General features: G+C 36.8%; 1 protein-coding gene across 1 annotated transcript in view; it reads left to right on the forward strand.

The window, feature by feature from the left end:
- Htr2c (5-hydroxytryptamine receptor 2C) overlaps window positions 1-12,524 on the forward strand; it is a 257,707-nt gene extending 245,183 nt beyond the window's left edge. Inside the window, exon 5 of the mRNA XM_010603102.2 lies at window positions 9,104-12,524. Within this exon, the coding sequence (XP_010601404.1) occupies window positions 9,104-9,936 (833 nt within the window). The 3' untranslated portion in view covers window positions 9,937-12,524. The remainder of the gene's footprint in view (window positions 1-9,103) is intronic.
- The last annotated feature ends 876 nt before the right edge of the window (window positions 12,525-13,400 follow it).

Below are 13,400 nucleotides of genomic sequence, written 5' to 3' on the forward strand. Positions count from 1 at the left end.
TTTTGTCCTTGACTTTGTTAATATAATGTATTACATTCACTGACTTTCGTATGTTGAACCACCCTTGCATCTCTGGAATAAATCCGACTTGGTCATGATGGATGATCTTCTTAATAATCCTCTGTATTCTGTTTGCTAGTATCTTATTAAGGATTTTTGCATCTATATTCATTAAGGAGATTGGTCTGTAGTTCTCCTTTTTGGTTGTATCTTTCTCTGGTTTGGGAATCAGAGTGATACTTGCTGGGCCTCATGAATATTAAGCAACTGCTATACCACTGAGATATAACCCCAGTCCACTTTTTTTACTACATGAGTGTGTGTGTGTGTGTGTGTGTGTGTGTGTGTGTGTGTGTCTGGTACTGGGGACAAAATCCAGAGGTATCTATCACTGTGTTACACCCCCAGAATCCCTACCCCCACCTTTTAAGACAGCATCTTACTAAGTTGCTTAGGTTGGTCTGGAACTTTCAAGTATCCTCGCACTTCAGCCTCCTGACCAGCCAGTATTACATTTATGCTGTACCCTACTCAGCTACAATTACATATTGACTTTTCTTTCTCCCTCACATGCCATATCCCTTCAGTTGCCATTTGCTTTCAGCAGAACTTCCTAAATATCTAAAAAAAGTCCACTCATTTCCTGTAATCCCTTGTACTCCTCCCTTAATTTAGTCTTTCCTCTTTGTCTTGCACAATACTCTTTTTTTTTTTGAACCTGTTATAAGAGAATTGGGATCACCTTGTGATTTTTTACTTTCCACCTGGGACCCAGGTTCTCACTGTTTTGCACCGCAGCCTATTGTATTTTTCTCCTATATATCTCCACAATCCCGTTTCTAAATGTTCTCCCTATAGCATACGAATGATGTTCAACAATCTGATTTTATTTTTAATAAAAATATCTACATGCATATAACTGCATTTGTTCACCATATTTCTGGTTCCTTCAGGGAATCAACAAATATTAATTTAAACTGCTATGTACATCCAGTTAACAAGTCTGCTAATTTTACTTACTCTTAATTCTCATGCATGTCCCTTCCTTCCCTTTCTCCATAGGGCCTGCTAACTCTCGCTACCCATTCACGTTATCAATTCCTCTAATAAAAAAGCAATGGACCTTCTTTTGTCCTGGTATGATTCTTCTGGTCATTTCTGACTTTGCTTCCTCAGGGACCTTTATCCATCATTTTTTTCTTTCTTTTACCAGATAGTCTCCTTTTAGCTTGCCAAATAGATGTTACTGGGTTTTAGGGTGCTGGCATCTCTTTCTGGAGGTGGATTCTAGTTTTTATTTTTGTCTCAAAGAACTGAATGAAACAAGCAAAATTGAGCAAAGTTCCTTTGAGGTAAGACAACTAAAAGTGAAGAGTAACAGAGAAACTGGCTCTGCAGAGCAAGCTTGAGGCTGAGTAAAAGACTGAAAAAAATAAAAATCAAAATAAAACTTCAACATAATCATAATGTATTCAACCATAAAATAATAAAATTTCCATTAATAATCCAAATAACAAAACACCTCAGTGGGGGACACTGGGCAGGCTACTGTGAAGAAAGCCACTATAGCAAATGCTTCATGGCATCTGTATCCTTTTATTCCTTCCACACATTAGGAGAACCTGCAGGAACTTCCACATATAGGGTCCTGAGAATTATTTAGTGTGTGTGTTCTGGTGTCTTGTAATTAAAAGGTCCTTCTCACTCCTTCAGACAGCCTTGCCATGCCCTACCCTTTTGCCTCAATTTACAAATTTCTTTTCGGCATTTTTAAATTCTTCCAATCTATTATTTTACCTTTAATGACTAAGCTCATTATAAGTCAGACTTTCCTCAATCTTCATTAGTTTATGAGTGGTCATTGTTCCATGCTACCTCAAATTTCACTTCTCATGCCCTCAGCCATTGTTATGATTTATATCTGAAATGTTCCCCCAGCAACCCTTCTAGCGTGGAAGGTGACTGGTTCATAGTGGCACTGTACACACAAGTAGATTCATTCATTGATGAGTTCAGTGGCTGAAAATGCTACCAAGAGGCTGTGTGTTCTTGTTCCCCGCTCCTGCCCTCATTCTCTGCTTCCTACTTGTCATAGGCTGAACACCTTTCCTAAACCAGTGCCCTCTTGCCATCCAGCCAACCGTGGGCTGAAACTTTGTAATTAAATAAACTCTTCTCCTTTATAGCGTGGGGGTCAGGTACATGACTAATACAGCCACATTGTAGTTGAATACCAGAATCTTCCTCATCTGCTACTCTACAGATTTCTAGCCAAGGATACTTTACAATCCTGGGCATTGTTCTTGTCAACTTATGCACCATCTTTTCATGTTTTCCTGCTTGCAGTCTTCCTCTTTTAGGTCAAATTCCCTCAAAGTTATTTAAATACTTCTTACACTACCCTTGCTGTCACTGTCCAGTGTTCATGCAGACTGGTGGTCCTGCTCTTCCTAAAACTAAAAAACCTTGAGGTTCAAGGCTGAGTTTGAATTCCTTCAAATTCTCACTGTTCAACTGCCACTCTGAATTATTTATCAAAGCATACAAAATGCTTTTCTCTCCAACCCTCAATAACACTTTATCATCTGAATACTGAGGTATCTTTGGTTGTCCGTTTTGTTTTCTGTGTTCTTCCCTGAAAGTAATCCTTCACCTTCTGCTATCAGCTACTATGTTCAAGGGACTCATGTATGGTGCCTTGAAGCAAGGGGCCACTCATGCCAGCCTGATATTGTATGGTCCTCCTAGGTCTCCTGGAACAAATTTCTTTCCATGCAAAACAACTCATGTAAATAAATACAACTGAGGTATCTATCTTCGCAGGTTAACAATAATTTCCCTAATCTATATTTTGATTTCAAGGTTGGCCAGGCTAACCTGGGAAATTCATTCTGTTATCTCTTTCATATAAACATTTATTCATATTTCATCTCTTGACTATTTCCCACTCCACTACAATTGTTAAGGCCATAATCACCAGTAGCCTCTTTATTTTCAATGACAGATGAAATGTTTCAAATTCTAGACCCCTCTGTGCCACTTGAAGCTGATAAGGACCTTCTTCAGAAACCTACCTCTCTCTATGGCTGTTATGACATAATTTTTTATTTGCACAGAAGCATTGCCATGCTCCTAGTATATGTTTTGCAAATTTTGTTACAAGTGGTTTTGGTCTTACCAGAAAATGCTAAAAGTTTTTCACACCAGGCTTAATAACAATGACAGCTATTTAATGTCTGCTGTCAAGCCAAAGATGATTGTAAGATATTACTGGCCATAGGATGCATCATAAGTTCACACTTCAAAGAAATATCCCTTTTAGAATCATGGACAAATGGTATCACTGTCTAATGATTTGGAAAGAACTGATCTGTGTTGCTTGAATTCAAGGTTTTAGGAAATGGGAGAAATGTCTTTATATGTTTTCTGAATATACCTTCTTTGCAGTAAAGTAATTTCACTGGATAGTCAGAATAAGATAATGCATGTAAAGTATATAATAAAGATAAGATACAAGAGTCATACGCACTTATAGTAAGAACCCAATTAATGAGTTAGTGGTAGTAGCACCAGTAATAGTAGAAGTAGTAGTTGTTGTACTAATATGCATCACTTTTAATAAAATAATAGTAGCAGTGACATGTTTTTCAATAAAATTTGAACTATATTACTGAATCAAATGTTCCTCAAATGCTAAGTAAGTTTTTATATGTGTATTGAAGGTAAATTTTCACTCTAGCTTCGAGTAACCTTAATAAATAATAATCATTTCTTAAGGTTTTGCAAGAACTGGATGAAAAATTGCATGCAAAATGTTTGATTCATTAGTTGAAGTAGTACCTTCTATTTGAAGCAGAACATGAATTATAACTGGTCTATGTTGTTTCTGCAATTTTTAGGAAAATGATGGACTTATTGAAGTTAACCTCAGAAACATTAAGTGGTTCCACTTAAGAATTCTATGTATTCTTCTCATCTGGAATGAATAAAATAATATGTGAAAACATGTAACAATGATAAAATATTTGGCTCAGTGTGTGACAAATAGGATGCACTAGTAAAACGTAGTTATTGCTATAATTGTTGCAGTTGGCATTTTCAGTGGCAGATCATTTCCATTTTTCTTCTTGGCCAAATTAAAGATGTAAAAAATATCAAAGATTGTCTGGTTTGCTAAATTTACTTAACTTTTCTGAGGTTAACTTCACCAAATAATATGACTTAGAAATTTTATGAAAATGTGTGAGATAATGCATTTAAAGAGTTTTATTGTTAGTACTGCTGTTGCTTAAATTTATCTGACATTATAATAGCATATGAATTACTACTAGTTGAACTAAAAATGCTACGGAACACTTTAGATGTTTTACAGATTAACTCTTCAGGGTCTAAGTATTATTTCATAAATATAGTAATATTTATTAATAAGTATTATTTCATAATACTAATATAGTAATATTTCATCCATTAATATAGAACAGCATTTCTCAAACTCTTTGGTGTCAAGACCCCATTATACAGTTGGAAATAAATGAGGGCTGCGAATGCGTTGTATCTAGTGATATTTGTGGTATTAGAAATTAAAAACTTTTTAAATGTTTAAAATTTTCATGAATCATTTTATTTTCAGTAACAATAATAAGCCCATTCAGTGTTAGATAAGTAACATTTTTATAAAGGGTAACTGTAATTTCAAACAAATCAGAAAGAAAACAGACATCTTTTTATATCTTTGAATATCTCTTTAATATTTAATTTGATGCGATGACTGCTAGATTGTCACATATGTATATTCAACCTATTATGATAACATAGTTTGACTTGACATTTATTAAAAAATACAGTTTTAAGGACAAAGAGTTTGGAAAGGGAAACCTAAAAATCTAAAAGTCAGAGTCTACCAGGGTCCTTGCACCACACTTTGAGAAATGTTGAGAAGTTTGAATTTTTAAGGTATTGAATAAGATAGTTTGTGCATGATATATTGTTCTTAATGTTGTTTTGTGGTCATTATAATAATAATATGACATTCTCAAAAAATTTTAAATTCTTGTTTGTTGACTGCATTCATAGTTTCTGAAACAAAATGTATGATGGTACACATTTGGTAAAGTGTTTAAAATACTTCACCAAATAATATCTGTTGTGCAGAGATTTTAACCAAATTGATAACACATTTTACAACTGAATATTCCATAATACATATGGCTCAGTTCTTGGCAAAGAAGATAGACTCAAATAAATGGCATCTATTAGAATCACCCTTACTTCGATTTATATAAATTATAAAACAGATGTCAGGGATAAAATTTGCCTCAAATATCCAATAACATCTTCACCTCACCTACAGTGACTCTATACTCCTTTGCTGTTGTCCCTTGACAAGGTCAGTTTTGAGGCTTGGAAAGTGAATAAATCTTTCAACAAATACAAGATAGTGGCCAGGCATGGTAACACACATCTGTAATCCCAGCACATCAGCAGGATGAGGCAGAAGGATCACAAGTTTGAACCCAGCCAGGGCAATTTAGTGATTTAGTGACAAATAATTAAAATGTTTTTTTGTGGGGGGTAAGGATGTACCTAAGTATGAAGGCCCTGGGTTCACTCCAGTACCACCAAAAAAACAAAACAAAACAAGAAAAAAGCCAACACTACACCAGAGCTAAACTGTGTGTAACGCTGACCTTCTCTGATCTTCCAGCCCAAGAGTGAGTCTTTCCCCAGAATTCAGAGGTCACTAAGAATACCTTGAAGTTTGCACAGCATTTCCTGTGGGACATTCAGTCTCTAAATCTAAGTAGGCCTACCTCAGTCAGGATGACTCCAGAGTGAAGGTAGATTTCTAGATGAGTTTCTAGCCTCAGGCTCCTTACCATACTGCTGGGAGTGAAAAGAGAGAAGGGAAGAGCAAGGGAATCACCTACCCTGGGCCTTCTGCTCCCCTCGCTGGAGCATCCTGAGAAGATTTAAGATGTAAGAGTTTCTATAAACATTTATCTGAAAATAGCTGCCTTCTTTGCAATTATATGAAAGTGCTGAATGTTTCCATTAGATCATTTCCAAAGTCTTGGAGATTTTTTTTTTAATGTTTGTTTGTCTTTATCTGAAGTCTTTTTTTTTTTTGGTATTAGGGATAGAACTCAGGTCCTTGTGCTTGTGAGGTAGGCAGCAGAACCACTGAGCTAAATCCCCAGCCCCATTATCTGAAGTCTTAACAGACATGCTTTAGTTTATTTTAGAAAGCACTTCTATGTCTTCTTTTCATTTTTTAAATTTCCTAAAATTATTAAACTTTTAAAATGTAAACTATCAACAATAACAAAGGTAAAACTATGTAATAAAATTTCATGTACTCATCATCCAGATCCAGCATACAAAAAAGTTATGGACCGTTTTCTATCATCCATATTCTCAACTACTTCTTCCTCCCATACTATTTGACTTTTTTTCTTTCAGTACTGGGGATTGAACTCGGGACCTTGAGCTTGCAAGGCAGGCAACGGCACCACTGAACTAAATCCCTGGCCCCCTCCAATATTATTTGAAATAAATTCCTCACACCATAATACTTCATCTTAGGATGTGTATCAGAAAATATAAAATCCAGCTTTCTATAGAAGCACAGTAGCAATATTTTACCTGAAAGCAAATGTGCAATAGTGGTTTAATAACATTGAAAGGGCAGTCATTATTCAAATCTCTATTTGTATCATGAATATTATTAAAAATTTGTTTACATCAAGATCCCAAACTGGTCCACATGGTGTGATTATTTGACAGCTCTTTCTAAGTGTGTCTTAATTTGTAGGCTCTCCTTTTAACCTTTTCTCTTGTAAAAAATTTTATATTATGAATCCCTTTTCTCCATTTTTTTTTCAGTGCTAGAATCAAACCCAAGGGCCATACATGCTAGATAACTGCTCTACCACTGAGCTATATCCCCAACTCTTTTTTTTCTTAATCCTATATTAGTTTCCTTAGCTCCAGAATACTTTTAGCTACTTAACCCTTCATCAAATCATTTCATTAAGGGTAAGCCAGTACTGCCGGACTCAGTGGTGCACACCTATAATCCCAGCACTTGGGAGGCTGAGGCAGGAGGATCGCTGTGAGTTCAAGACCAGCTTGGGCTACACAGTGAGTTCTAAGTCATTCTCAATTACACAGTGAGACCCTGCCTCAAAAAACCAAAAAAAAAAAAAAAAAAAAAAAAAAAAAAAAAAAAAGCCAGTACTGACTCTTCTTTGCTATAAACTTGATTTACACTCTTTTTAGGGCTTCTTTTTTTTTGAACATAGGTTCTTATAATACCAGTTGGTAGCTTTCCCGCCTGTCATTTTTAACTCTTAAGAAATATAAACTATGTGGTTCTGCTGCACTCTATATCCCCAAGGACCTGTTAAAGTTCTAAGCACTTCATCAAACTTGAGCAAGAATTATCTTCTCTCTTCCCCTCTTGACCCTTGTTACTCTTCCCAGTCAGAGTTCAAAGGTCTTCTCACTAGGGTGGACAGTGCCCTGCTTGAGGAGACTTTCTGTTTGTAGTGTCTCTAAGTTTTGCCCTGCCGTTCTTACTTTCTTGAACAGGATACCTAACTCAGAGTTATGGGCAGGCATGCAATAATACCCAAAGGAATCTTGTCATATTTGTTGCTGCTTCTCACTGTCACTTGGCTTTTCTAGAAAAAGACCCTTTGTATTACAAATTCAGTGTCCAAAGAAGAAGATTTAAAAGTCATTTGTCAACAATTCTTTCTTCCTTATATCTTCTCAGGGATTAAAGAGCAGTCAACACCCTCAGCAAGCTCTAGCGAAGAAACATTGAACATTTTTTCCATCTTGATCATCCAATCAAATACTCTATATCTGGCTAGGAGTTCAGATGTCAAGTAGAGCCTTTCCATCATTGCCAGGTTCCTCACACAGTTCCTTGTGTGTTCCCTAAAGTCAGCAAAGATCTGTGACAGCTCACTTCTGTCTGCTCTCCCAGTTCATGCTATGGCTGCCCACCAATCCAGGATTCCTAATCATCTCTGATGGAAGCCACAGTGTAATCTGAATGCGTGGAGGCTTCAACTTAACATTAAAATGTAAATTTCATTTGCAAGTCATCCTTGCTTATCAATGCTTATTGAACTGTTCAAGATCTACCATAGTTACTTCTGGAAGTTTCCGGGAGGTTTCCAGATAAGCTTGTACACAAAATCAGCTTCTACCTACTCAATAATTTCCCCCTTTAGCCTGTTTACTAAAAGAAGAGCTTCATCAATGTTCTTTTAAAAAAAAATACTCAAAATTTCACATTAAATAAGACAACTATCTCTCCCTCAGCTCAGCATTTCACTACTCCCCCAGCCCTTTTAATTTGTTTTGTCTTTCTTTCTTTCTTACTTTCTTTCTTTCTTCTTCCTGCTAGGAATGAAACTCAAGGCCCCCTGCTCCTCCACTTGCTTTACCGCTGAGCTTACCCTGCCCTTCCTTCTGTCTCTTGACCTTGAAATAGTGTTGCTTATTCCCAGAAACAAAATAAATACATTAATAAAAATAAATTTTCTTTAAAAAATCCTTTCAGTTTCTGGTTATAGGTTATTTTTGCATAACTGTCAGACACAACACAGTCAACTTTCATTGGCTATTATTTCTATTATAGGTGGTTTGGGTATCATTTTAATTGAATTTGGAAGACTTTTGCTAAAAAATGACTTTAGTAATGTCATTAAGGAAAGAGGTGAATTTATTCTTTGACTCAGCAAATACTTCTTGAGAGCCTCCTATGAGCAGGGATAATTCTAGGAACTGGAAATAGGGCAAAACACTCAATTCCCTGTCAAATACAACCGGTTCTCTAATATCACAATACTGGTGATTACATGCCTTTTTCAGAAATGTAGGGAAAAGCCATTCCTAAGAGGAAAAGAGCCACCATTTTCTTGTATCATACTGCTGCTGTTTCAAGTGGCTATCAACTATGCTGTGAATTGCTTTCAACAAACATCAAGTCTAAGTTGCTTTCAGGAAAATGCAAGCAAATGTATGGCAATGTACAATTTGTCCAGTCCTTCCACGTGGTATAACACGGTCCCACCTCTTATTCCTTTAGGTGTGTCAGTGCCCATCCCAGTGATTGGACTGAGGGATGAAAACAAAGTGTTTGCGAATAACACCACTTGCGTGCTCAATGACCCGAACTTCGTGCTGATCGGGTCCTTCGTGGCGTTCTTCATCCCTCTGACAATCATGGTGATCACGTATTTCCTGACCATCTACGTCCTGCGCAGACAAGCCTTGATGCTGCTGCGAGGCCACATCGAGGAACCACTCGGCCCAAGCCTGAATTTTCTGAAGTGCTGCAAGAGGAATACGGACGATGAAGAGAATCCAGCAAACCCTAACCAAGATGGGAACCCGCGCCGGAAAAAGAAGAAAGAAAGACGTCCTCGGGGCACCATGCAGGCTATCAACAATGAAAAGAAAGCATCGAAAGTCCTTGGCATTGTGTTCTTTGTGTTTCTGGTCATGTGGTGCCCATTCTTCATTACCAATATTCTGTCGGTTCTGTGTGGGAAAGCCTGTAATCAAAAGCTTATGGAAAAGCTTCTGAATGTGTTTGTTTGGATTGGCTATGTTTGTTCGGGAATTAATCCTCTGGTGTACACGCTCTTCAACAAAATTTACCGCAGGGCTTTCTCCAACTATTTGCGCTGCAACTATAAGCCCGACAAAAAGCCTCCTGTCCGACAGATACCGTTATCGAGAGTCGCTGCCACTTCTTTGTCTGGGAGGGAGCTTAATGTTAACATTTACCGGCATACGAATGAGCCCATGGTTAGGAAAGCCAAGGAGAGCGAGCCCGGTATAGAGATGCAGGTGGAGAATTTAGAGCTACCAGTAAACCCTTCCAATGTTGTTAGTGAAAGGATTAGCAGTGTGTAAGACAGAGCAGCACAGTCTTCTTCCAGGGAAGCTACACTGGTAGGAAAATCTAACCTTCCGTGGGTCACAACTACTGTAAATAGTGCTGTCTGAAACAGTGTTTTTATATATAGCTTTGCAACCCTGTACTTTACAATCATGCTTACAATAGTGAGGTTTAGGGTTCTATATTTACTGTTTATAATAGATGGAGACTAAGTTATTTTGAGTCTTTGATGGATAAAGTGTTTGTTTTTATTCCCTTCCTTCCTTCTTCTCTCACCACACCTTTTCCGTCACTCCCTCTTCCTCAGAAAGTTAATGTTCATCTCAGGTGGCATCTGCAGAGTATGCACATTGCGGTGGTGACGCTTCAACCACACCTAAATTGACAAATTATGTGGAATCTTTTTCAAGATTAACAGTAAATATGCACTGTAAATTCTTGCTCTGCTTATCTACACACATAAACACAGTAAGATAGGTTCTGCCTCGTGAAACATCCATCAGTGAGTCAGGCAGTACTTCGCTTTGTTGTTACTTATAGGGACAAAATTTGACATTGTCAGAATCTTGTGCTGGTATTTTGCTGCAATGTCTGTCCCCAAACATAATGTTATTTTAACATAGCAGCTAGTCAACCGGGACTACAGAAGTGGAAGGATAATAAAGTAATCTACATACCAACAGCTTTTCACTTCTTAAGGACAATGTTAAATTCTGATTATTATGACAAGCAAACTGGAATTAGTGTTTTCATTCTGGTCCTTAGTAAATACCTAATTCCATGACTAAACTGGGAAATTGAGATCCCAGGGTTATTTCCCAATCCAGGATTCAACATCAATTGGGTTTTGATCTAAGAATTCTGGAAATTCATGGGTTACACACAAAGTGAAATTAGCATTTTGAGCCATATTAAAACATTTTCTTAATTATGTTACCTCTATCTATAGGACCCAATTTAGCAGTCCATTTTTGAGTAAAACTTGTGCAGGACTTGTAGATGACAAAAACTTTGGAAGTTTTACTTGATTAAGGACTACCAATTTAGGCCCTTAGAATGTGGAAAAAGAAAGAAATTTAAAAATCACTTTTACTGCACTCTAGGAAAAACAGAAACAGAGTTTCCATTTGGATTTTAAACAAAATTTATCTCATTTTCAGATCCTTCCAAACTCTCTAGTGAAGGAGAAGGCTGCAGCTAATTTGTAAAAAGTGGCAAGCTCTTCTTTGTACTGCAATTACATACCAGAAACTTAAATATTTGTTAAATATAGTGTTGTGTTAAAATAAGTATTGGCCATTGTGTCGTTTGCAGGCCTGCTCCTCTCCAAGAATTAAGCATCATTTTAATAGTTTGTAAACTGTAAAAAATTTTCAAGCTTTGCTAAAGTGAGACCATTAAGTCTATGCTGTGTGAAGAGTATACATGTGTTTCCAGTGTTCTGTGTGTGTCCATTTTACTGTGGATAAAATTTCCAAAGAATTCATGATGCTATTTCTTACTCCTGACAGTTACTTAGGCACTTCAGAGTGTGCTTGTTAGTATCTTAAATTTGGTGACTGCAGAATCTAAAGTTCTAAGACCCCTGGTCTGTGTCCTCAACACACAGCATAGATAAGTCCAACAGTCTGCCACACAGGCAGTGGGAGAAAGGCTGTATTTGAGGAAACTCATACAGTCTCTTTGTGATCTACAACACTGCCAAATAGCCAGCCGATTGCTTGAGCATGCCCAAATATAACACGAAAGTAAAGTCTACCTGCCTGTTAGGTCAGAGCTGTATGTTAAAACAAGTACCTGAAATTGAATGAGATGATCTAATTCCTAATGAGATGAAAATGTCTGATGAAACACAGCATGCATTTAGCATGAGTTCTGCACATACAGATGGTGTCCTGCATGTACACTCTGTATGTTGCATGAATCCTCTGATTTGTATTAATGTATGGCAGAGTAGCTGGTATAAAAAGGACTGAAGAAAATCCCTCAGCAGTCCTGAAAAAGACCACACATTCAGACCTGAAACATTGTGAGTATTAGAGAAAGTTGGAAACATCTGATTTCTTAACTATCAGGGCAAGCTCATAGCACATGTTTTACAGAGAAGTAAAATAACAATGATGGTTTTCCAGAAGCACTAGAAAAAAGTTGAATGGTAATAGCTTATAGCACATTTGTTAATAATTCTTATGTCATCAAATAGTAGTACTTAATAGTACCCAACACAGTAATTATTCTCAAATTGTGTGCTATTCATAAGTTCTGTGCAGTTTGCTATGAAACAAATATACCCATTTGGATATAAATCTAACAGTCGAGTGTTAAATATACAAACTTTTATAAATGTTTTAAAAAAGTCCATGTGATAAATGTAAATGTTATGAATTTACTGTCAAACAAATCATTTTGACGTACTATTTATATATATATATACACATATATATATGACTCGTGCAACAGACTGCCTTATATTATTTCTTGTAATTCTTCTCCTTTGTCAAATGGTACTTTTTGTGAATGGTTGCAAAATATTGTCTTATTTTTGATTCTTGTATGTTATCCACTGCAGGTTTTTGTGATACTTCCTATTAATTTATTAAATGTTGGCTAATATCTCATGTGTCTTTTTTCCCCCTGAATCTTTCAAGTACTGAATATATTCCTTTACTTCATTTTCTTTGAAAATTAAATACTACAAAATAAACTTGCAAAGGCAAATATCATATTTTTAACTAATCGGCTATATACTTAAAGACTGTGACATTAACAGGGTATGGTAGTGTGTACCTGTAATCCCAACACTAGGAGGCAAGTAGGAGGATTGCAAACTGGAGCCCAGCCTGGACAACTTATCAACACCATATCTCAAAAATAAAAACTAAAAAGAGACTGGGATGTAGTATGAAAGCTTTGGGTTCAATTTTCAGTACAGAAAAAAAAAAACCAATTAGGATGTATAAGAAACAACAATAACAATAGTATCACCAATGCCTCATGAGGAGAATAGCCCCATTCCCAGATTGCCCTGACTGCCTTATCTGAGCCCAGGCTGCAGTAATTCATATGCTCTTCTTGCTATAATGGCCCACTATAAGTATTATTACTGCCTTCTTCCCCCTAGACTCTTCAGTTCTCTAAGGAAAGAAAAGCCCATATCTAACTTTTTAATGGTTTTATTGCCAACATTTAGCAGCTACTATCTGTTCAACAGATATACACAGAGCGTTAGTATTTCCATATATCATGTTATCTGTTCCTATTGTCAAAGTGTGGCCTTACAAGTCCTCAATCTTCAGTAATGTGGTATGCGAGAGTCACCTTAATTTAGGTCTTTTTTGGAGGGGGTTTTTTGAGACAGGGTCTCACTATGTAGTTGAGACTGACCTGGAACTCACTGTGCAGCTCAGGCTGTTCTTGAACTCACAGCGATCCTCCTGCCTCAGCCTCCTGAGTGCTGGGATTACAGGTGTGCACCACC

This window comes from Fukomys damarensis, unplaced genomic scaffold (genome assembly GCF_012274545.1).
Source record: "Fukomys damarensis isolate Sample0158 unplaced genomic scaffold, DMR_v1.0_HiC HiC_scaffold_39, whole genome shotgun sequence".
NCBI lineage: Eukaryota > Metazoa > Chordata > Mammalia > Rodentia > Bathyergidae > Fukomys > Fukomys damarensis.